Below are 26,663 nucleotides of genomic sequence, written 5' to 3' on the forward strand. Positions count from 1 at the left end.
AGTGGGTGGAGGAGGTGGGGGGGGGGGGGGGGGGAAGAGTGGCCCACATGCCCACAGAACTTAATGAAATGTCACTAACAAAAAAAAGAGAAAGTGCAATGCGTCTCGATCAAGCGCATCAGCGGTGTAGCGCGGCTGCTGGTGTGAACAAGCCCTTAAAGGGGAAACAAACACACCTTTAGAAATGTTTAGTAATGACAATCTGCGAATAGATACTTCTAGATAATTGCCGGCTTTTTATTCTTTGCATACCTTATTTTTCTTTTCCTCCCCATTCTTCTCACAGAGGCCATTTTTAATACGGGCAGATTAATATATCTCCCTTTACTTCCTGGAACTCTGGCACATGTGACTAGGACATGTGACCATGCACATCATCTCAGCGAAGGAAAATGCCTTTCCCTGGGATCTCGTGAGATTACAGATGAGATTACCCAGCAAATCTCTGCTGATGTAACTCCCTGTATGCTGGTCTGAATTTTAGTGAAATGGGGTAAAGGTCCACTTCAATGTGTGTTGCACTAAATACACTCACTGCTCCAGCGATCCATGCAGCTTCCTAACTCTGCGCTGAGAATATTTACTTTTTCTGTTTTGCAACATTGTTTCTATCTGCAAAAGGCAAGATCAGCACCAGTCTATGGGATGGTACATGAGCTTTCTTTGGGCAGAATCGCCTGAAAGTGTGATATAGTTTGAAACATGTGCTTTTGTTGCTTTGACTTTCAAGTCTTTGGAATGCTGGTTATTATCATATTACAGCACTTCTGTGGCTGATGTATCTGCTTGCAATACAGTAATACCGGTGTTAGGCTCCTTTCACACACTTTCTGATCGTGTCCATCTGTCAGTTTTTCAGGTGGACCTGATCGGAAGCCTGATGTCAGTCTATGGCCAGCCGTATGTACACGGACAGGCGTCTGTTTACATACGGTTACCCCCAGTTCCGGCCATGTCCATAAGAAAAGACGGATCAGAAATCCTTTTCGCCGGACCTGATCGGGGTAACCAGATGTAAACGGATGCCCATCCGCCTAATCCGACAGTCCATAGACTAACATGGGTCCGTTAATGTCAGTTTTTTCCTCCATCGCAAGATGGAGGAAACAACTGCATGGACAAGGATGTCACAGCGGTCACATCCGTTCACAGATCCCCTCCTGATTGGACTGTGTAAAAGGAGCCTTATTGGAATTGACAGGACTATTCAAAATATACTAGTGTTCATTTCATCTGCAAGTGAGAGCTAATGACAGCTGATTTATGTTATTTATATTCTTATGAACATTCGAACAGAGGAGAAAATACCTTAACAACATTCGGTTTTGCTCCATTCTCACAACAGCTGGTTAACTCGCACAGAAGGAAAATACATGCAGTTTTCCTGGAAGAATGAGCTATACAATTTTTTTAAAATAAATAGACACCTAAGTGCTTTGTAGACATTAGCAGATTGAGATAATTCAATGAAAGCCGGAAATAATGTGTTTCATTTTTTCATTATAGTCATTAGCAGGCATGAGTAAAGAAGCAATTGCTACTTGTTTGATGACCAATGTATAGTTAGGACGATGGGTAGAATCTGACTTTAAAGTGATACTCATTTTTTCCTACCTTGCAAAAATTGTCTTTTCTCCTTCTTTAAAAATTCTCTTCGTTCTCTAGTGGGTCCCCGCAGCGCTCACCCCCGCCCCCTGCACCGGGGCCACCATCAGCTAAGCAGCTGCTGTGGAGGCACCTGTGCGTGCTCGTGTCCGCACTAGCTGTGTGCGTCCTTAGACACACACAGCCCAGCGGCAGGCCACGTCCCTCCTCTCCACCCAACAATTTGATTAATGGCTGAAGGAGCCTATGGCTCCTCTGCCCTTAGTATCCTCCCTGTCAACCAGGAATAGGGAACAGAGGATTGGCGGTGTTGGGGGGACGGGTGAGAGACAAAGATACTAGGCAGTTTTTACTTTAATGCACAGAATGTATTAAGGTAAAAAAACGCCCAGACTTTAATGATAAGTACATTATTTTGTTCACCGCTACCTCTGCACTAATTAAAGAACTCTGGTTTTTTGTTCAAATTAACGCTTGCAGTGGGGCTACCCCCACACTGCAAGGATTAAGGGTTCGTCTTGGTCTAGGGGTGAAAATAAATAAGATACACTAACCTGATCCTTGGTCTTGGGGTTCTGACTGCTCACCTATCTCCCCCTCCGCTCTGGTAATGGGCTGTCCCTCAGGTGTCCTCACATCTAACGGACCTGCATTAGACTACCCTGTTATGACATCAGCACTGTAATAGGAATACATACTAGAGTTGTTTTTGATAATTCAATCAAAGCTTACTGGAAAAAAAATCCTTTTATTTAGTGAGTGCTGCCGTCTGTCTGCCCATCACTGTCAACAATTTCCTGGATTCCCAGTGTGCTTTGCATCTCTCTCCCTGCTGCTTGATGTGATGTAATCTCGATTTGTCAAGACTACGTATCCCATCATGCATTGCTTCCAGCAAGCAACGATAATGGTACATCGTTCAGACATTGAGTTGTAGTTCAGAAGGCAGGCTTGGTGGTGACACAAGGCAGTGCATATTCACAGGGCTGAATTAAATTGTGTCAGTGCATTGAAGAAGTACATTCTATAGGCACATCAAAAAGTAGGTTTACAAACTTCTAGATCGATATGGTTATCACGAATGAGATAGAACTTATGGAAATTGAATACAGAAATACATATTTATTTTATTTTTTGACCATAGATAGCCTTTAGAACTGCAGAGTAGCTTATGACTTTGCAGTACCAGTGTCCTAGTTTCAATTTCCACCCAGGATTATACATACATACAATATATGTTTCCCCACACTATCGAAAGAAATAAAAAGGTACTGGTAAGTCAATCCATTTTTTATTCAGCTGAGCCTTGTTTGTGGGTGCTGAAATGTCTGTGCTAGGGTCTATTAATTGTAATCTATCTGGGGCAAGAACTGATGTTAATGATTCTAATTATTCTGTAGAATGCTGAAGAATAGGTTGGCTATACAAAGAATTAAATCAATAAATTGGTCAGTTAACTAAAAGTAAACAAAAGGCCATCTTCTGCAAGGGTGCAAATCCACTGAGGCATGCACATAAGAGCGCCATGATTAGAGAAGGGATCTGATGCTTTAAATAGCACAGGTGGCGTTAAAAAGCCTGACCGAAAATCAAGAACAAACAGCAAGTATCTGTGACTCTAATAATTAATCTCCTGCTGTCTTTTTGGCTCTCTCCCAATGCTCTTGTCACTTGTAATTCTGTGGCTCCAGTAAACAGAGCTATAATGTATTTATACGCATCTGATATTGAAGCTAGAACTTCGATGGCTTCACTTTCCTGACATCCTGCTTGTAATCTACAGGATATCTGGCTCAGGATATTGAAATACCGTAAAATACCGTGAAATATTGAAATACCGTAAAATACAAACTAAAGGCCTTTAATGTATTTACTTTAAGAATTACTTGTCAGCCATTTTGGTTGCTGAGTAACCATATTCAGCATACCAAGTTACAAGAATGTATAATTTGTTGGGTATTGGGTAAAATTCATAAGCTTGGAATTATTCATTTTCAGGGAGGTGCAAAAAATCTGATATCTAGATATACAGTACATTCAGGCACAAGTCCAAGTAAAAAAATGTATATATATATATATATATTAGAGATGCACCGATACCGTTTTTTCAGTAATTAGTACGAGTGCCGATATTTTATTTTCTGTACTCGCCAATACTGAATACCGATATGGGAAGTCCCATTAGGAAGCCGGGCGGTGTGTGATGGCTCGTCACTCGGCTTCCTGCATTATCGGGAACCAGGTGACGAAAAGCACAAAGCTGGCCTTCTGGCCAATCATGAAGCCGGGAAGCAGGGATTGACTCGCCGCCCGGATTCCTGATTGGCCAGCTTTCCGACCAATCAGGAAGCTGGGCAGCGAGTCATTACACGCAGCCCGGCTTCCTGATTGGCCGGGAAGCCAGGTCAATGGTTGCCTGGTGATGAGGGAGCATAGAGCCGGCTTCCTTGCCAATCAGAAAGCCGGCCAGCATATAATGACTCGCCGCTCAGCTTCTTGATACCGGAAGTTCCTCTATCGAGATAGCATCAGGAGCATCAGGAGTATGTGGGCGAGTACTCGCCCAAATACTCAGTACCGGCACCAATACTAGTATCGGTATTGGTGCATCCCTAATATATACACACACATAATTGATATTAAATGGTGGTATTTTTTAAAGAAGAACTTCAGGTAAAACGTATATTAACCCTTGCAGTGGGCCTACCCCCACACTGTTAACTGCTCGTTCTCGTCTAAGCGCTAAAAGAAAAAAGTTATATTCATTCGATCCTCGGAGCCAGCTTGCTCCTAAATTGGTCCTTCCAGCCTCCCTCACCCTCCGCTCCAGTGCTCTAAGGATCCTCGAGTCACCACATCGAATTCACTTTGTATCACGATCAATGTGTCACGATCTTCTCACGAAAGACTTTATATACGCGCGTACAAATTTGCAAAAAAACGTGCTACACAAAACTTGCTGACAGCCCGCATATTTGATGTCGCTCAGGTGTGAATGATGGCTTAGAAGCTTTTGTATAGGGGATCATACCATGGCTAGCAGTTCTATTCACACTGGTTCTCAGTGCCTTTCCCTAATGCCACCTTATTCTTGAAGTGGAAGTAAAGTGAAAAAATTTTTTACAAATGGCTTGAGGTTGCGATTTTTTGCCAGAAGAGACAGGCATAGTCTTCCTCTCCCAGTAAAAAAAAAATTTCTGTCTATGCTGTACGGCGCATGCACTGTGCAGTGTACACACTCAGCTTATTCACGCCATCTTTAAAATGTTGTGAATAGGCCTGATGACGGGGATGATGTAACTCCTGTGCGCATGTAATTCCCACCTTCAATCTGGAGCTGTCCCCAGCAGTGCCTCCTTATTGCCACAATATGTCTTTAGTCTTATGAGTTAACTGACACCCAGTGTGAATTAACCCAGAAGACTGAATGCAGAGCGTCATGGCCCTGCCCCTTAGGGGTTGTCACCATGGCATCCTATATTCGGAGTGTATTGATGCAGAGAGAGGTACTACGTTACCACGCCAGTGCCCCCTCTACATCTTTGAGGAGCCGCCACTGCTGGAAAAGAATGGGAGAGACATTGGACATGTCACATGACAAAGCAGAAGACATTCCAAAAAAGGTAAGTATATTTAAAAAATAGCATAGAATACCACTGGAGGGACCTCAAGGGGGAAGGGGACCCTTTGAAGGGGAGAACATGGAGCTCAGAATTGGACTTTAATACAACACCCACCTTTTGCCATGGCCCCCAATCACTGTGGCTACAATTTCTTCAGCCCACAGTGTACTGTCTCTACCATGGAAGGGCCAGTTGATTGTGTTTGCCTTCCAGGCCAAATGTTACCCGTGCTGCCCAAAATGGGACTTTAAAGAAGTCTTCCAGGAAGGAGTTAAATGTTACACTGTGATTAAAAATAGTCCCCCATACACATTCACACACTACCCCATCTAACTGATCGCTGGCATTAGAAAAAAAAAAACCTAAACACCTTTTTTCCTCACCTAAAGCTGTGGTCACATGATGACACTCCCACGTCTGTTTACGGTAGGCTGGGTCCTTCTCCAGGTGTCAATGTAACTGCTTGCGTGACGTGGACACTTCCTATTGGCTGTCCATCAGTGGAGTCCTCTGAGGATCCAAAAGAGGAGTGACAACAGTGCTGCAGGAACCAGTCAACAGCAGCACATTAGCAGTACAGGATTACTAGAAACTGCGCTGGTGAGAGACCCAGACAGCAGATTTGAGATAATACTGTATATCTTGAGTCACACGGTAAGGAAAGAAATGCGCAGAATAAGTTAGAGGGGGATGTGAAGGGAGTTAAAGTGACATTAAGGGAAAAAATGTGTCTCCCCACAGTGCTAATGTAAGGACTTACCTTAAATGATGCCTCTTAATCCGATCTTCTTCTTTCCTGTAGTTTTCAGCTGTCCCTCCAGCGCTGGTGCGGGTCTCCGATCCAGCGCTGACTCCTCTGTCCTCCTCTTCTCTCATGTCCCACGAAGTCTGTGCCGGTGCACACTGCTCCATATATTTACCTTGTTTCTGTCAGTTGCAAATTTTTACACCGCACAATATTAGCGCAACACTTTATCATACCCAAAAATGTTGTAGAAAAAGCCCCAAAACACAATATAATACCCATTTTATTCTAAAATATAAAGGATGAGGTTACGAAGAGTAATAGATACCCAACATGCCCAGGTTAAAAATTCCGTGTGTCCATGAAATGGCAACAAAATACGGTACCCCATGAGTAGCGCGATCATCGTTTTCGTACATAGGCGCACCCGGCGCATGTTTAGGTTAATACGCACGTGGGGGCGGGGGACTTTAAAAATGTTTTTTTTATTATTTTTACATTTATTTTATTCAATCTTTTTTCTTTTTACTTTTTGATAATGTTACTTAATTGCTATCACATAAGGGGGCTTTAAGGTGACATTAGGGGTCAATGAAGCTATTGCCTGGCTTCTACAGCCGAGCAATGACAGCTGAGGAACCGCAAGTGATGCAATCAGCGTTGCTTTCAGTCCCATAGAAGGAGATCGAGGGAGGAGATCAGCAAACCCCCCGCTTCCTGCCAACACTCCCGACATGCCGATCCCTGGCCCAAAGGAGGGGCAGCGGAGCCCGGGAAGCAAGGTGGGGTGTCGGGTGGGGGAGGGCACACACTGCACCACCCCCTGGGAGCGATCTGGCAGCCGTTCAGCCACCAGAATCGCTTCCAGTGCAAAGCCGACAGTCGGCTTTACCCATGTCAACAGATAGGCATCAGGAGTCTGTTTAAAGGGGCCCACTGCCATCGACATATGAGATTCGTTGGTGGCAGCTACAGGGTTAATGATCTAATTCACATCTATGGTGCAAAGTTTGTCTATGGCACGCAAAACACTTTAGGGCAGAGGTAGGCACATTAATATGGAATTCAGAAGCCAGTCTGTCCAATCCAGTAGCCAGCAGGAGTTTTTAGGAGCTATCTCCATTGACAACTAGAGAAAACCTCAAAAGTTAGGCACCAGCTGTAATTTTATGGAGCATTGGCTACTGGGATTTGTCCAGGTCTGCTTTTGAGAATCTAAACCTGTATGTAAAGCACATTTTTACCTTCTTTAACGCGCAAAAAATGCTGCAAAATCTAAACACAGGGACTTGTCTGCAAGGATTCCAAGAAGAAATTAAATTGTCCTAAAGACTAAGAATGGCTACTCCTTAATCATGTGCCAAATATAATTTCTATGATTCTGTTCACCCACTTTTACTGATGTATAAATTTAATTTACAAGTAAAGTTAAACCCAAGCAGATATACAAACCACAAATCAATGCCACTCTGTGCTCATTCATAAGTATTTGAATTTAACCTGGTATAAGACTCTTGCAAACCCTCGTTCATCAGAGCTCAGATTGGTAAAGGGGAAAGCAGCACAAGTTGTACTGAAGTGCTCATTTGCACACAAGGAACCCGTTCATAGGAGGAGAGGGTCGAGTGACAGAGAGAGGAGCTCATCAGTCTGTGGCTTCTCCTTCCACTCTAAAGTCACAGTCTCAAGACCTGTAAGTCTTAATTAAGGAGGAATTTTACCCATCAATTTAATGTCTCCCAAAACAGGTTCTTTTAAGGTATGCCAACCATCAAGGTAGCCAGTGTGCTTATTTTAGCTCTCAATTTCAAATGGCTGGTGTAATGGCTGATCACATGTGCAGCACCATGACAGCTGCAGTCCAAATAGAGGCTAAGAATGAACCTTCCTTGGCTGTAAGGGATAGGAGGTTGTAGTTCCACTTTAACTGAAGCAGAGAAAAATCTAATCTTATGTTCTTCAAGTCAGGGCTATGCTGTGTGTAAGAGCTGTGTAAATTTCAGAACTAGATGGACAGAAATACAAATCCCTTGACATGTAAAACATGTGTATTTAGCTATTCTCTTGGAGTTAAACCTTAAAGTATATTAAGGTTTCTCCAGCCAAATGTTTTTTCTAATTTTGGGTAAAGTAGAGAAAAGTTAGAACCCCTGTCAATTTTTTTTCCTGGCTATCTGTGTTCTATTGGGGAGATTTCCCTTTACTTCCTGTTCTAGTGATGATGTTGCCACTATGGAAGAAAGTGTAGAGAAATCTCAAAAAGGGACACAGTCTGCTCCTTGATGTTTAAAAGTTTTATCTTCTGGCAGAATCAGCTGGCCCTTGGAGGACTGGTCCTGATATCCTGTTTTAGGGTGGCTCTTTTCCCTTGCAAGGTCCTATAGAGCCACTCTTGTGTGAGCTAGTAGGCTGTGTGTGTCTGGACAAACAGCCAGATACAGCAAGGCAAGCCGCACTCCTGCTTCCTGTTCCCCCCTTCCCCAAGCTAGTAGATAAACAGCTGCTGGAGATGGGCTGTTTCTTCTGATCTCGTACTGGACAGGAAGTTCAGGGAAGCTGAACTGAGAGTTGGAGCTGTTTGGAAGCATGATCACTGTTTGTGCATAGGCAAATTCACTATTGATTGATCACTATTGGATTCACTAATGAAAAAAGTTTGAGTTAAATACTACTTTAAAGATATTTTCCCTAACTTCCTGTCCAAATGGCAACGCTGAATTGAGACAAATGCAGCAAGATGTTTTTCTAGAGATACACTTTAAGCGTACTTTTTTTTTGTAAGGCAAATACATCATTCTAAATGTAATATTTCAAAGGGACATTTTTTTTCTTGTGAATCTACTTTAAATGACTAAGCCGTTCTCTGTAATATATTATAGAACACATAAATGTACTTTTATTCCACATGGAAGGTTTAGCTGGTGTTTTTTGATTTAATTGTATTCAAGGAAAACTAATCATTGTAGACAAGGGCTATATTTTTTTAGTTTTCTGCCAGTTTTACAAAGCAACATATTACAACCTGGAAAAAAATGGTCTAATAAAAAAAACAGTTTTCATCCATCAAAATATAATAAAAGTATTTCAGCAGCCTCAGAACTCCAAGTGATATGCTGCAAAGAGAGAACTAATTTTTGCATGGGCATAAGAATCATTCTCAGTCCCCGAGGTAAAATCATAGGACCTCCTGGCTCACTGACCTTCAAGTGATATTAAAGGAGAACTATGGGTTGTGTTTTTCCCCATAGTTCTCCTCAGGGTCACGGGAGGACACAAACTACCGTGACCCAAAGCTCAGTATACTGTGAGCTACAGCTCGTGGTATACTGAGACCACCGCTCCCGGGACGGATCCCGCCATTACTGGCGAGATCCACCCAGCTGTGTGATTGACAGCTGGCTCTGCCTATCTAGAGGCAGAGCCAGCTGTACCCGCCCCTCCCCCATTCGTTCCTCCAGTCAGCACTGCAGGATCAAGGCAGGGAGGGGGGGAATCCCTGCAGGGAGCCGTGAGTGCCAGTCACGGCTCTCTGCAGGGACAGGATCCAGAAGTGAGCGAGCGACAGTATGTGTTCGCTCACTTCCCAATCTATTGAGCCGACGTGGGACAGTTTCATTGTCACACGGCGGCTCGAACTATGAGGTTAAAAATCCCTCACCTCATAGTTGCCCTTTTAAGGTCAAAAGTTATTTAAATACATATTAAATATCCAACAACAAAGTACACAATTGTGGGGCTTTTAAGGTGTCTAAACAGGGATGAAAAAAATCACAAATATATTATATCCAATAAGTCATATATTTATTGAAAAAGATAAAATAAACATCTTTATTAAAATGTATACAGAATCCCAGAGCAATTAAAATATACAGCAACACCAATTGCTTCTACCGAGGCATAATACCCCTTTGGACTAGATTGCTACATTGCATTTGACAAAATGGTTTGATAAAGCTCACAACCTCAATGTCCTCCATAGCACTTGACTGAATGCATACTATCATCATAATTTGTATCCTGCGAGCATTTACAAGCGTGCGAAGGGTCCAGCCTGCTACGTGTTTCGCCTAAGCTTCTTCAGGAAGAGGCAGCCTACAATGTGTTACATAATATGCTTAACATCTTAGCTCATAACCATTTGAATTCTTGAGAACATATTAACAATATGAATAAATAAATACAAAAGTAAGTACCATTCTCTGGGAATCTGATGGTGGATAAATCCATATCTCAGGGTAATGTCCCTCATCACCCAGAAGACATGGAGAGTGGGGAGCAAAGGAGGAGGATGAGGCGCGAGGGACTAGATATCCATGAGTACCTATATAAATAGAACACAAACCATAAAACATAACTATGCTAGTAATTCTATATACATATAGAGGGATCCCAGCTCAGTCAGGAAATTCCATAGAGATTGCTACATACTACATCCTCACGGATAGAGATATTGGGGGTGATTTACTAACCTAAACACACACACACACCAGGTGTGTGTGATTTTCACACAGCAAAACGTATTTATCAACCAAAAAGTCTCTATAAGCATATTTTCACTAATGCCATATATGGAAAAATCATGCACATGATGCATATATAATGCTGCTTCACAGTTTAGACAAAAATGGTTAGCTCATGCATTTACATTCCTTGCATTCATCAACGCAAGCAACACAACATAGAGCTAATTTACCCAACATCACCTTGGAATTCATTCAGGGCTTTGCACAACACACCTGCTGGGTGTGTACACATTACAAAGGTGTTTAGATTCCACCCATAGATCATGCTGGGAGGGAACACACTGCAGAGGTGTATACACGTTCGTGGTGTGTTTATAAGGTTAGTAAATCAACCCCATTGTCTTTAAATCAGCATTGTCTATTAAATAAAAGTGATAGACCTTAATAAAGACTTCAGTGATTAAATAAATATATATATTTTACTAATATTAGTGTCCACTAAATAAACCACTATTTTTCTCAATGAGAGCTACCACACATACTGTCCAAGAAACTAGTTCTATTTCTGAAGCTAAGTAAAGCATACAAACTCTAAAGCGAGCCAGTCAACCAAATCGAATATATAAACCTTACCAATATTGAACAAATGTGTAAGGTCTCCCAGACTGCTCCTCTAGCCAAGCCATCCATGTCTTCCCTTACATGTCCCCGCAGTTCCACGACACACTGTACTCCCGGCGAGTAATATGTGTGACCAGGGCGCGCCCATGATCTGCGCATGCACCTGAATATAACAGCACAAACAAGAAAAGAGGTTTCCCCCCGTAGCAGTGGTCCCTCTTCAGCAGTAACATAACGCCCACCCACATACTCCGGCCTATGGTGGGACACATCATGTCTTGCATATGACGGGACACAATTATATCTCCCATCACAGCAGGATGGTGAAGGGATGTGTAAAACCAAAGAGGGCATCGCATACTCCCAAAGGAATAATATATCCTACAGGAGAGGCAACGTCCCATCACAGACCACCACCCAAAAGGATGTAAAAAGGGGCAAGTCTGTAAAGACAGTTTTCCAGGTGTGTGTAAACAATCTCCTGGAACCTGGACAAACATTAGTCCCAGAGAACTAAAAATATTATATAATCTCAAGTAATATTTGCAACATAATAGTGATACGTCCAACCTAATACATTTGAGCATATCAACAAACACATACTGGATGACACAATATTCTAATTGAAAGGAAAAAAAAATATATATATATAAGGTATGTATGCTTATAGACCAATATGAATAACCCCTAAATATTGCAATAAAAAATGTGCAATGTATCAAACTAGTCAAACAAAAAAAGTGTGACTGAGGGAGAGGCCAGTCATATGACTGGCCTCTCCCTCAATTAGGGGGTTCTCTCTCTTTGCAGTGTTAAGTAGAGAGAACTCCATTGGACACGACAAGCTCCACATTGTAGCCTACATTTTATGAAGGGTGTGGAGTAACACTGCAGTCAGTTGGCTATAAATAGGGCATAAATTACTTCTAGAGAACTATATCAACCTTGCTGGATGCTTCAACTATCAACAACAAAAGCTAGCTCTTCTGCACTGGGATCTTGGCACTTAAAAAGAATTGATACAATGCTCTTTGCTCGTTGCCAATTGTATTTCATATTAAGGTAATTTTCTTCAATAATTTCAGGTATTTGGTTTTCTCCTAAAATAATGCACAGTCAAGCTTCATTTCATCCTTCTTCTACTCATAAGAGTGAGAGAACTAAATGCTGACTTAATTTAATATGTAGATATTATATAATTAGTGTTCATGGCCGAAATGCATTTGGGCAAATTCACCTAGTATCAGAAAAAATGTGCTGAAAACTCACTCACGCTGAAAGAAGAACATTTTCTATTTTCTGGGGCAAAGCTTTACTCCAGCCAATTGTTTTCAGTTTTGTAGTCAGCAGAGAAGTGTTAAAAGCCAGTGCAGAAGCATTTGCATAGTCAAAGGTCAAGTTATTGAGCAAATATTGATATTGATGGAACCCCTGCTCCTCCTAGAAATGCCAGTAAAGAGATTAGTATGAGTCAAAACTCTAGAACACCAAGCAATCTGAACAACTAAAAAGAAAAATATCATGTATATAGATCGCATCAACAAGACCTTCCTGCCAGGAAAACTCAAGCTGTGGTGCTTTTAGTCTGGCATACTCCCAAGATTCATGTGGCCTCAAACACTGTATAAAATCTCCATCAATAAATTTGACAAGCTGGAAAGAGCAATTAGCACACATTCTAAACAGTGGATTGGACTTCCATGACGCTTATGTCCTGTGAGTCTTGTGGAAGAAATCAAATGCACTAAACAAGGTTAGTCGTGAATCTCTCTGAATCTGATGATATTGTTATTAGAACCACATTAGAACCACAGCCCCAATGTGGGAACGAGGAGGAAGCAGACTCCATCTGTAGCCATTCAGAGTGCCAAATGTGCTCTTCATTTAAGGGAACTGGTTGGCCAAGATCACCATGGAAGAGCCAAGGATGCCTCAATGGCCAAGCAGGGTCAATGGACTAATTGGGAGTTCCTGGAAAAGAGAAAACTCAGCTGGTGAGACATCTGGAAAATGAAGGGCTCTCCAAAACGTTTTCTCATCAGAGCCATTTATGATTTTCCACCCAAACCCTAGAACATGAAGCGGTGGTAAGGAGAAGATCCTGCTTGTTCTCCTTGTCAAGCACCTGGATCACTAAGGTACATTCTAACAGGATGTGCTGTGAGCCTTACCCATGAGCATTACACATGTAGGCATAGCCAGGTTTTTAGACAGCTGGCATCAAGCCTGGAATATAGGCAAACTATCACAAATGCTTTCCCACATACATTAGCAGGGAATGTCCATATGTACCAACAAGCCAACCTTAGTAGCATCAAAAAAATTCAAATTGCGGCTACCACACTTCAGCCAGAGATGGTCCTGTGTTCCACTACAACCATGATGGCATATGTTATGGAATTGACAATATAATTGGAAGATGGTGCTGAAGAAGCTTACAAGAAAAAATGACCAAGTACTCAGAACTAACGATTAAAGCTGCCCAGAATGGCTGAAACATCACGGTTTTCCCTGTAGAAGTGGGATGCTGGGGTTTTGTCGCTACATCTACAGACAGCCTCCTGAAGAAAATGAGAGTGAGGGGTTGCTCCCTGCATCCACAAAACAAAATCGACATTTGGATTTGAATTAAAAAGAAAGGCACCAACTGGGCTGAAAGATGAGACAAGAGGATACCAGCTATAACTGTTGAGCCCTCTGGAGACATAGTGGGCTTATCGACAAAACATCAAAGGAGGTACATGCCCACCTGATGACCCCCAATGAAGGTCCTACTGCCCCCCTTTCCCTTTTTTATCACACCAATCCCAGCATCAAGAGTGGCAACTTATCGTAGAGGTTGAAGCATCAAGCTCTATCACTACTGTCTCTTTTGTCTCCACCATCAGGAGCTTTGGGAAAGAAAAGGCCCTCTCAGGTGTTGACTCTCATGGTGAAGTTCTGCTCTTGTCTGACTACCTCTTCTGGAAGTTGCCACAGGAAGATGTACAGGTATTTAAGCCCCTAACTCAGACCAGCAGTCTCCTGTGGGTCTTGTGGGGTCATCAATGAAACATCAAAGAAGGGGGGGGGGGCATTTGATGACCCAGATAGTATATCTACCCTCTCCTTTATTACCACACCAATCCCAACATCAAGTGTACTGACTTACCATAGGGATGCAAACATCAAGTCCTCTTAGCTCCATGTCAGGCTTTTAGTTCTTTCTGTGACCAGCATAGGTTAGTTAGGCATGAACAGCAACAGTTCACTTTTTATTTTTGAATGTGTCTGCATTTAAGAGTTTCCTGTCAAGAAGCCAGAGCCAGGGTTTGGGCACAATGGCCTGTGTGTGTGCATATGCCTGGTTTTGCTCATAGAGCTTTGCCAGGTCACGAGTCATTGCGCAGATGTGTGCGCATCTGTGAGCATGTATCGTCACATGCACATGGACACGCGTCTGCACATAATTCGAACTCTGCCATCTTTGGGGCTATATAGGCTGTGACGACTAGACCTCCAGTGCTTTGTGATTGTCAGCTGTACCCGTGTTCCTGAGATCCTGTGTTCTGATTGATTACCCATTACTGACCCAGCTTGTCTCGACCGTCCACTGCTCCCTGTGTTCCTGTGACCCCAGCTTGTTCTGTCACCTCGCCTTCTGCCTGACACCTTGTACTTCCCTGCCTGCATGTTACCGACCTGGCCTGTTCCCAACTTCGTCCCTGTCTGCCGATTTGGTACCATGCTGCCGCTTGTTAATGACTCAGCTTGTCTTGACTACTGTTTCCTGGGACCCAGGAAACAGGAGTCTGCTCCACAGAGACTATAATTTAGCTGGGTTATCCTCGTCCGGCACTCTGTGCACCTGTTCCACATCCAGGTGCTCTGGAACCAAAGCTGCAATGGAGGCAGCCCTTGTCAACCCAGACTCCACCAAGGTATATGACAGTTCCTTATCATTTCCCATTCTGATAGGAGATGAGAGAAAATATCCCTAATAGGGACACAGACAGCAGTAAACACCTGACAGAGGCTCAACCCCATCCCCACTCTTTGACATTTTTGACTAGAGTTGAGATTTAATTTTGAGCCATGTTCTAATGTAAATCTTTAACACTTTTAAAAATGCCTGTATTACCTTTTATTGCCATAAACCATATGTGACCCATCAGGTATGTCATATGGTCCTAAAGTGGATAAAGTGGACTAATTCATTTTTCAAGTCCACAGGAATACATTCCTAATATCACAATACATAGTAACAGAATAATTTTTCAAAAATGATACACTTCTATTTTTTAATAGCAGTTTCTTTGATTTACTCGGTGACTTTGCCTGGGCTGAGAAGATCACACCAGTCAGCTGTAGACAGGAGGAAGCATTTCCTCAGTCTTCTCTTCCCCAGAGACTGCAAACCAATATTCACAATGTGAAAGGCTACAAAAGGGGCCTAATCTTTGTCAGACATTTGTTAAGCCCTCCAAGAACTGCACTGGCACCAGGATTTGTCACTTCTGAGCCAGCATTTCATCCAAGAAATAGATGTTGACCCCATATTATGCTTAAGCAAAGATGGTGCTGTCCTTCTAGAGTGAAAAGTAAATGAAGACATTGTCAGGAAGTGCACTATGATCTCTGTGAAAGGAAATAAATACCTGTAAGTGTTACCAATACACATTACTCAGCATGCATGCACTAGCGCTAAACCCAATCACTAAAGCCTCATATATACACTTCAACCAGCGTTTCTCAACCAGGGTTCCTCCAGAGGTTTCTAGGGGATCTCAGAGCAGTCTGGAGTGTCATTTAATTAACTCTTTTTTCATATTAAATACCAGTAAATACAATTACAAATGCAAATAAATACAAATAAACAGAACAAACAAAAAGAAAAGAAAAAAACAAAAAGAGGAAAATCTACCTGCAAATCTCTCTAGTTGGCATGCACCAATCGATCACTAAGGCCTTCATATTTGATATAATCCTAAATATTTTTAAATCGATGTTATAAAAGTTGCATGTACAGTATATATCAGATTGTTTCAAATCTAACCAGCAAGCCCATATTTTAAGAAATTCATCATAATTGTCTCTATCAGTATATGTAAATTCCTCAAAAAGACTTATTTTATCTATTCGTGCAAACCATTGCTTAATAAAGGGAATTTTAGAAGATTGCCAGAATTTAGGAATTAAGGCTTTAGCTGCATTTAGCATAATAGGTACAAACGACTTCTTATAAGATTTACCAGATTGTTGAGTAAAATGAAATAAACAGGTCCAGGGATCTAAAAACACCTGAACTCCAGTTATAATTATAATGAAATAGATAACCTCTTGCCAATAACTGTAAATAATTGGGCATTCCCACCATATGTTTGCGTATGTACCCATCATACCACAATTACGCCAACATAATGTTGTGTTTTCCGGAGAAATGTCATGTACTATAGAAGGAATAGCATACCACCTTGCCATAAGTTTATAATTTATTTCCAATGAGTGATTATCAGGTGATACTGCATAACACAATTGCAATACCTTAGAACATTGAGTATTGGAAAGTGTTCTTTGTACATCATGTTCCCATTTCTTAATATAAACAGGAGGGATGCACTAGCATGCATGCACTAGCGCTAAACCCAATCACTAAAGTCTCATATATACGCTTTAACCAGCGTTTCTCAAACAGGGTTCCTAGAGAGGCTGCTAGGGGATCTCCGAGCAGTCCGCACTGGTGGTTTGATTTCCTGTCTGATGGTGCCCGCATAGTTTTGGCACTTTTTCAAAAGTGGAAACCCTTCAAAGCCTGCAATAATGCGTTTTGAAAAAACACTGAATTGACTTTATTAGCATTTACATGCAAAGAGTGTAATTTGAATACCTTTCTGTATTATCTGTTTACGCATTGTGTAAACCTTTGAAAACCTGATAAAATAAAATAAAGAATTAATTTAAAAAAAAAGTGGAATCCACTGCCTTTTGAAAAAGTCTCTGTGACGAAACGCGTTAAGGCAGGGCCTGCTGACATCATTACGCATACAGGACGAGAGGAGGATAGAATATTTGCCGGCTTTGTAGATTTTTATGTAAGTGACTTGATTTCATTTGCTACACTATGAGCGGTCTGTTTAATTACATGGCGGCTATGGCTTATTAAATGATTGATTGTGGAGCGTGGACGAACACAGGAGGAGTGGATTACACATGCTGGATTTGATCGTGACGGCTGGGATTAAGCGCTATAGGACTCTGTTTTCAGAGTGTCATTGTGATCTGGTGAGTGTACTATGAGAGCACAGTGGTAGAGTCACGTTTGATCACGGCACTCACTGGAGTATTGTGGGTTGGTATTGGATTGTTTTATTCACTGAAGCAAGATCATCACTGAATGTTTGATTAACACTATCGATGGGATGGACACTAGCATACTTGTATAATATGAAGGTCATATGAAAGACTGTCACTATTTTGTGGATATTTTACATATTTATGCATGAATTAAAATTGTTTTATATATTTATTATTTGCACATTATTTAATAACACAGTGCACTTTATGTTTATATTTATGATTACCGTATTTGTATACACTGAGCACAGCAGCTTTTTTGCATGTTGAGTTTAGAATATTAACTGCATTGCACAGCGTGAATCTAGATTTATACAAATTTCCATAGGACCCACACTCTTGAGGCCTGATATCTCTTCTTTATACCATATCATGCAATGCAGGTTCTTCTCTCTCATCCATTCATATTACAAAATAGATAGACAGAGGAACTAGAAGTGAGTTTAGAAATGACGGACTATAACCAAATTTGGCAAACTACTAATTCATGTTCTAGTAATGTCTACGCACTAGAAAATAACTATAAATCACTTTAAAGATGGTATCTAGTAGGGATGCACAGATACTTTTCGAGTACCAGTGCAGATACTTGGCATTTTCATGAGAACTACCAGGGTTACAGCGGTTGTAGCTGGGACCTGGCTCTGGCACTCCACCACTGTCCTGAAATCATTAGTCTGTATTGTTTTAGAAAAACGGTCACATGACAATAAACAAAAATGTATCAGTACTCGTACTTGTAAGTACTCGGCAAGTACCAGTACTTGTACTCACAAAACTGGTATCTGTGCATCCCTTTATTTATATTTCTAAAAACAAAATCGTACATTAAAACAGAGATGTAGAAATCCCAGGTGCTCCGTGTGCTCCTTACAAATGACAGCTGCCTCCTAATTTTTTTATTTTTCTCTAGTGTAGTCTTGGAGCTCAAAAGTATCGGTGCATGTACTCGTACTTGTACCGAGTACTGTACTTGGTATCTGTGCAACCCTAGTATCTAGTCCCATCTTGAATGTCAAATTCATGCCTGAAGCCTCACACAAATGTTTCAGGGAATGTGATAAATACGGCACCTTCATATATAGTGGACTTACTATCCTCATTGTGCACAAGCTTTGGTCTAGTCATACCAAATTATAAATTCCATCTTGAAACGCTCCCTTCCAAAGGACCCATGCAAAGTTCACCTTACTAAGAATCCAACAGGAATAACTAGTTTTCAGTTTAAATTACTAGTGGCCTTATTTACTGCAGCAATCCCTATTCCTCAACTCCCAAGAAATTATAACCAGGGTATTCCCAGGCTCTGTTACATGAAAAAAATAACCACTACATTGACAGATACAATGGCCAAATTTAAGAGACTGCTCCCCCTGGGTGGACAACTATCTTCGTTCAGATTTTGACCAACATCTCATCAACCTATGATGTGTGTCCACTATAACTCAGCACATTTTACCACAGTCCTTAGCCGTCGCTATACTCTATGCCCTACACTAGCTTTCCTTCTCACCCTAACCTGTCCTTTCTTCTCCATTCCTACTTTCCACCCATTTTATCCGGAACTAAATTATAGGTTTATTTCCTTAGAGCGGACTCCTTAGATGAATCCCACAGCTGAGAAAACATTTTCTTTTTTTCAACCCGTGAATTTGTATGATTCCAACACTTCACATCAATGAAAAGGATCTTTTGTGATTTTCATACATAAACTGTGGCAAGGCTACTCAAAATGTAACTCAACTCAACTTGACAGTTTTAGTCCCCCTAATCCTATTGGATTTGCAGTCAGTAATACAACATTATGTACAGTGCGGGGTTGTTTTCTTCTTTTGTACTGTTATTGTCTTTGAAGAGTAAAGTAAAAATGTATTGAACAGAAAATATTTATGCTTTTGTCACATCTATCGTTATTTTGTTTTTATTCAGGTTTTAACATAGATACAGGGATATAAATCAAATCAATGTAATTAAACGATAGTATAGGGAGAAAAAAAAATTCTTATCTCATACTCATGGGAAATGAAGAACATCTGGGAGCGTAGCATCGCCCCTAGTTCTCTCAAGTGATTCCCAGGGGGAATTCAGGTATAGTATTATGCAATCGGGCCGTTAGATATTCCAAATTATGGATATCATAAATCCTTTGCAATAATTCTTCATGAGACGGAGGAATAGATTGTCGCCATTTTAAAGCTATAAGGCATCTTGCTGCAGTGAGGACATGGTTGACGAATTTAGTGGTAAATTTCAAGAAGTGTGGAATGGGAAGGCCTAGAAGCAAGTTACGGACTTGTCCCTGCAAAACATAGGAAAGGACTCTACTTGCTTTGTCTACGGCAGCCTGACACTGCGTGCTATTATTCAGCCTGTTGTCTACAATGACACCCAGATCTGTTTGCCTATCGGACTTTCCGAGGGGAGCTCCCAATAGTGTGTACTCCGTTTTCTTGTTTTTAACCCCAAAGTGCACAACTCTACATTTATCTACATTAAACCTCATCTGCCATGTGCTTGCCCACTCCCCTATTTTATCCAGATCCCCCTGTAATGTTATAGTGTCAGATTCAGTGACTATTCCCCTTCTGATTTTAGTATCAGTAAACACTGAAACATGGCTGTTTACCCCCTCCCCAATATGGTTAATGAATAGATTAAACAGCATGGGGCCCAGCACAGACCCCTGCGGAACGCCACACATGACCCTAGCCGGGCCCAATCCGAGAAGGTGCCATTTATTGATACTCTTTGTACCCGTTCCTGCAGCCAGTTCTCTATCCATGTACACATTAATTAATCTATGCCCATAGACCTCAGCTTGTATAGTAAACGTGTATGTGTTACTGTGTCAAATGCTTTAGCAAAGTCCAAGTATACCACATCCACCGGCCTCCCTCCATCCAGATCTCTACTTACCTCTTCGTAAAAAGTTAGCAGGTTAGTCTGACAATAACGGTCTTTCCGTTCCTGCCATGTTAGTAGGTTAACTGGCTTCCCTCCAAACTACCTGTACAAAATGTACATTTGTATGCACTCCCTGTACGCTCCTTTGAGGACAGGAGCTAATGTGGACATATCAGTGTTTTCTATAGAAGACGATGATCTTATACAAATAAATAAAATAAATACTTCTAAAATAGATAAAGCATTCAGTGCAGGGTAACAAGCAAACTCTTTGCACATCCCTTTGAGCACAGTGTTTACTTCAAGAACTTTAACAAGCACAATGAAATCCAATAAGTAATGAAAACCATTTACAAGTTGATTGATCTGCTGTCTTGTGACATTGAATTGGCTGGAGATGTCAAGAACTGCTTTATAGGTAAAGTACAGTGAGGGGAACTTACTAAAACTGGAGCAGACAAAATCCAGAGCAGCTGCCATAGTAATCAATCAGCTTCTCTCTTCAGTTGGTTCAGTTTAAGCTTTGAAAATGAAAGTTAGAAGCTGATTGGTTGCCATGCACAGATGCGACAGATTCTGTCTGCTCTAGTCTTAATTAGGGCTGCAGCTAACGATTATTTTCATATTCGATTAGTTACCCGATAATTTTTTTCGATTAACCGATTAGTTGCATTAAAAAATCTCTCTCTTTACGTGATAAGGGAAGGGGCTGCGGCGTCTCAGTATACCGCGAGCAGCAGCTCGCGGTATACTGCGGCGTCTCAGTATACCGTGAGCTACAGCTCGCGGTATACTGAGCCTAGGGTGACGGGAGGACGCTAGTTTGTGTCCTCCCATTACCATAAGGAGAACTATGGGGAAAAGCCCTAACCCCATAGTTCTCCTTTAATACATTCCCCTTCTTTCTGAAGCATTATTGCAGTAGTTTTATATGACTTTTTCAATTTTTTTAAGCTCATTCTGCCATATTTGTGTCATTCCATTACACAGAAACTGAACTCTGCAAGCCGTTCCCAAAATAGACAAGCAGAGAGCAAAGGACTAGTCACCAGTATTGCCTGTGGTCTCCCTGCAGCTGATCATTTCCCCATTACTGACTGGCCTTGCCTTGTCAGGGCTAGGCTTCCTCATGTCAGAGCCTCCAACAAGGAGAACAGTGAACAGCACAATAGCGGCATCACCAAATCTCACTCCAGATCTCCTGAGACCAGCAGTCAATGTCAGCAGTGCCTGAGATCTAACACTGCAGATATACAGCTATGAGGTTGTATGCACAAGGAATCCCTAATCACACTCACGTAATAGGAAGTACACTGCTGCATTTTTCAGGGTACTGAATTGACATGTCTAAATATTCCCTAAAACAGCAATTCTTCACGTTTTTATTTCAGTGTCTACTTTAAATATAGAGATTTGTAGATCACCAACTAGAGGGACCTCTTGGTGTCTCAAAACAATTATTGCTCTGCCTCTCAGTTTACAACTGCTGAGATATGATGTTGCTAACACAGGGAGAACATTGTTTTCAGTAAGGTTGTTCATGTCAGAGGGAACAGCAACGCACAATCACTACATAATACTGCAAAGTAGGAAGCAGAACTTGGATATATAATGAGCATGTATGGCTGCCACCATATACATATTTAGTAACAAATTATACAGAGAGACAAGATTTAAAGATGTGAAAAACCACAAAACCCATGCTGTTCTGCTGCTCCTGCACTGCAAGTGTTAAATGCTTCAATAAGCCTCAGATCCCTGATAAAAGGACATTTACTTACCTGATCCCCTCCTACAGGCTCCCTCCAGGCTCCAAGACCGGCAACCACAGCCTCTTTTCCCTTGTGTCCCTGTAGTCAGAGGCACGCTGATATCATCAAGTACAATGCAGGGCCCCTAGCACTACATTATAAGAGAGGAAGCCGAGGGACAGTTCACAAGCCACAGCATAGGGGAGACAAGGTGAATGCTAACAACAGCTGGGGAGGGGATCAGGTAAGTAAGACTGCTTTTGCCCTCCAACTGTGGTGAAACTACACATCCCATGAGGCTTTGCAAGACCCTGGCAGCCACAGGCAAGGAGGGAATTGTAGTCTACTCCAGACCTAAATGAGCATTTAACCCTTGCAGTGTGGGGGCAGCTCCAATGCATGTGGTTTCCCCATATTCAGGCTTTAAAAATGTTATTACTTATCAATAAGATCATGTACATCAGTTTGATCCCTTTTCCATACCGATCTGAAAACACTTAAAAGACTATACCAGGGGTGGGCAACTCCAGCTGTGCTTTAACTACAAATCCCAACATACCTCTGCCTCTGGAAGTCATGCCTATACCTGTCAGTCTTGCAATGTCTCATAGTACGTACTTCTACAACAGCTGAAAGGCTGGAGTTGCCCACCCCTGGACTAGACATTCCTTTTAAAGTGAGCTTGTATAGAGAACAATATGGGGGCTGCCATTGCTGACCTCCTATTAGGAATACTAGCTGGCTTCGGCTTTAACACTTTCTGACTCCCTGAACATACAACCATTCAGAGTAGAAAGTCGGAGTGAGGTCAGAACTCCTGATCTGTAAACCTGTCCCAGGTCTGTGTCTCATCAAGAAAAGAAACCATCGGATCAGAATGACGAGAGGTCAGCATAGGCAGCCCTCAGATTCTCTTCATACACACTTAATTTAAAGTGTATCTAAAGCCCAAACATTCTCTTGTATTTTTGGATAGAGTGGGGAGAGTTTAGAACCCTGTCAGGTTTTGATTGCTGTCTGTTTCCCCGTTACTGAGATTCACCCTCTTTGTTCGTTCTGGCGTTCAGTGTCCCCAGGATTAAAAGTGATGCAAAATCCACGATTATGAGTTGTCACCAGAACAGAAATAAAAGGGGAATCTTCCAGTGGGGTTCTGGTGACAACTGTATAAAAAGGCATTTGTATCTGCCCAATGGAACACAGGTGGCACAAAAAAACCTGACAGGGGTTTAATCCTTCTCTACTGAAAAAAGGAAAGTTCTGCATTTCCATATACTCTACAATGTCTCTAAGCTGCCATAGTGCACATTTCTCATAGTAAGCGAAGATCATGGGTTCTTTTAAAGCAGACCTCCGGGCAGTATGGGCGTAGCCTCACCACAAGGGTTAAGATTTGATTTGCCCGAAGTTCTGCTTTAAGCTCACCGCACATGTTACAATCTGACTGTACAATCTCCTTTATGCTGGGCACACACCTTACAACCATCGCAAGACTTTTGTCTTGCGATGGTTGTAAGGTAATCAAAAAAACGTACGATCTGCCCATCTTAGACAGGTAGATCGTACTTGCGATGATCGCAAGCCGCGCCCCCGAGGGGCGGGCTTCTGATGACCGCAATGCCGAACGGGCAGTGTGCGCTTGCGCACACCGGCCCGTCCGGCTTTTATCTTACGAACATGCTATACACCCGCCGAACATCGTACGATGCTCGGCGGGTTTTCGAACATGTTCGTAAGTTAACAGTCGTGCGACCTTACAGTAGTAGAGGTCGCACGGCTTCCACAGACATTACGATAATCGTACGATCGTACGATTTCCCACGATTATCGTACGATTATCGTAAGGTGTGTGGGCACTCTTAGATCTACCAACAAGTATGTAGTGTAAAGGTCCGTCTGATTGGATACCAATTAACACGTATGTAGTGCAAGGAACTGCCTAATTGGATAGAAATTGACTAAATAGATCAGGAGTGTCCTCACATTACATAGTTTTGGTAGATCTAAAGTTGAATGCACAGAGATTGTACAATCACATTGTAACATGTACGGCGAGCCTAAGGCCCCATTCACACTTGTAAAGCTAGTTACTTGCCAAGAAATTGCGCCAAAAAAACAAACAAAGCAGTTTTTCAATCGCTCCCATTAAAGTCTATTAGAGCCAAAATGTGCACCTCTGCCCCAAAAGGTCCTAAAGGTCCCCACACACCTTACTATAATCGTACGATAATCGCGGGAAATCCCGCGATTGTACGATTATCGTAAGGTGTGTGGAAGCCGTGCGACCTCTACTACTGTAAGGTCGCACGACTTTAAACTTATGGACATGTTCGAAAACCCGCCGAGCATCGTACGATTGACAGCGGGTGTGTGGCATGTCCGTACGATAAAAGTCGTACGGGCCGGTGTGCTCAAGCGCACACTGCCCGTTCGGCATTGCGGTCATCGGAAGCCCGCCCCCCAGGGGGCGTGGCTTGCGATCATCGCAAGTACGATCTGCCTATGCAAGATAGGCAGATCGTACGTTTTTTTAAGTACCTTACAACCATTGCAAGACAAAAGTCTTGCGATGGTTGTAAGGTGTGTGTCCAGCCTTACATCGGCTAAAATCAGCCGTACATCGGCTGCCTTCGGTCGGCTGAGCCGAAGTGCAGAAGGACTTCGACTCAGCCGATCCAACATCTGGCTGCTGTTCGCTCCTATCCAAGCAGAAAAGAAAAGAATGTGAAAAAAAAGTTGCCAAATAATTTTAAAAATTATAAAAAATAGGAAAATTTTAAAAAATTAAAATATTTTAAAGAAAATAAATAATAAACAAAAGAAAAACAATTGGGCGGAGCTAGTAGTGACAGCTAGCTCTGCCCACTGTTTCCTAATGGCCGATAGTGTATTGGCCGACAGTGCATGAGTCAGTGTATTGTTCTACTGGTGGGGACTCATAATTCTTTTAACTCAGTAACTCCTCTGATGACTAAGGATTCTTTAACTCAAAGAATTGCACTTTTTCCATCTGACCACAGAAAATCTGCAGATAAATTGTAAGGTGTGTGGGCACCTTAAGCTTCGGTGCACTTGCTTGTCAGCCGACTCAGCAAGTGAATCGAAGATTCGATTCATGAATCGGTTCTTTTGAATGAACTGATTCAAATGAACCGATTCATTTAAAAGATCCGAACTTCCCATCTCTAATTTGGCAGCTCCCCCTCGGCTTGGCGGTGCCGCTGTCCTTGGTGCTGGAGGATTGCAGCATCTTCTCGATGAACTCAGTTCCGGGCAGGGACGAGCTCTTCTGATGGGACAGCTGGTGTGCCCTGGCCGGGGCCGTGCTGGTGTTCCCGGGCTGGACTTCTCCATCCTTCTCCTTGATGTGTCCGGCCCTGTTGTAGGGTAGGAGGTGATCCCTCAGTCGGCGCAGAGTAGAGCCGGGCTCCGGGGTACCGGCGATGCTACCGGGGCTACTACAGGGGGTGCTGGAGGGTAACGGGTCCGCACCGGAGCAGCACAGGTTCGGCTGGGAAGAGGAGAACACCCGGTCTAGGACCTGCTTCCTCCTCCTTATCCCGCTCCAGCGGATGATGCCCGGCACCACCTCCTCCATGGTCCCCTCCGGATCTTTCCTCCGGTGCGGAGGGGGTGAAGGGCAGGGTGTCCCCGCACTGCGGCGCTCCGCTCCAGGCTTCCCAATTTTCCTGGACCGGCCCAGCTGGAGATTCTTGAAGAGCCGAGCCTGGAGAGAGTAACCCGGGGTGTCCGAGCCCGCCGGCTCCATCGCTGAGCCTTTCCTGCTGGCCCTGCGGCACCTGGACGGGAAGCAACAGGAGTGGAGGGACCTTGGAGGCTTCAGCCCAGCCCAGGAAGAGCCGCAGCTAGGGGGCGTGAGGAGGAGGAGGAGCGGACCCGGGACTCCAAAACCCAGTGAAGGCGGCTAATACGGCCGGACGGTGAGAATCGGATTGCGCTGTGTGCCGGCGGGGCCGCTTCTAGCATTATGGTGTTTATGGCAAGGCAGAGGTATGGAGGAGAGCCGGCCGATCAGAGCCAACGATGCTCATATCTCCCCATGTACGATCTCGTCTGGTCATCGCCCCGCACACATCGATCACCTCCTGAGGCGATAAAGATAGAAGCTTTCCCCGGAGCCCGGAGAGTACGAGCCTGGCAGATGTCCATTAGAGGAACACGTGGAGGGGGAGGGGCCAGCCGATCTGTTTCTCCTGCGCTATCATTTTATAGGCTGATCATGTGTCTACAGTCTGCCCACCGATCCGAGACCAGGGGACGGGGCTCCCCCCCTTCATCATCATCACTGGACCACAGGAGAGGACGGGGCTCCCCTCCTTCATCATCATCCCTGGACCAGAGAAGAGGACGAGGCTTCCCTCATTCATCATCATCCCTGGACAACCGGAGAGGACGGGGCTCCACCTCCTTCATCATCATCACTGGACCAAAGGAGAGGAGACGGGGCTCCCCTCCTTCATCATCACTGGACCACAGGAGATTAGATGGGGCTCCCCTCCTTCATCATCACAGGACCATGGAAGAGGACGGGGCTCCCCTCCTTTATTATCATCCCTGGACCAGAGGAGAGGATGGGTATCCCCTGCTACACTATGAT

At 43.0% G+C, this 26,663-nt stretch overlaps 1 protein-coding gene across 1 annotated transcript in view; it reads right to left on the bottom strand.

Moving 5' to 3' along the window:
* Positions 1-25,943, bottom strand: part of LOC108790296 (multiple C2 and transmembrane domain-containing protein 1-like) — a 105,352-nt gene extending 79,409 nt beyond the window's left edge. The window contains exon 1 of the mRNA XM_018560523.1: positions 25,222-25,943. Coding sequence (XP_018416025.1) covers positions 25,222-25,814 — 593 coding nt within the window. The 5' untranslated portion in view covers positions 25,815-25,943. The remainder of the gene's footprint in view (positions 1-25,221) is intronic.
* Between the last annotated feature and the right edge of the window lie 720 nt (positions 25,944-26,663).

Source organism: Nanorana parkeri, unplaced genomic scaffold (assembly GCF_000935625.1).
Source record: "Nanorana parkeri isolate BGI_ZX_2015 unplaced genomic scaffold, ASM93562v1 scaffold462, whole genome shotgun sequence".
Classification (NCBI taxonomy): Eukaryota; Metazoa; Chordata; class Amphibia; order Anura; family Dicroglossidae; genus Nanorana; species Nanorana parkeri.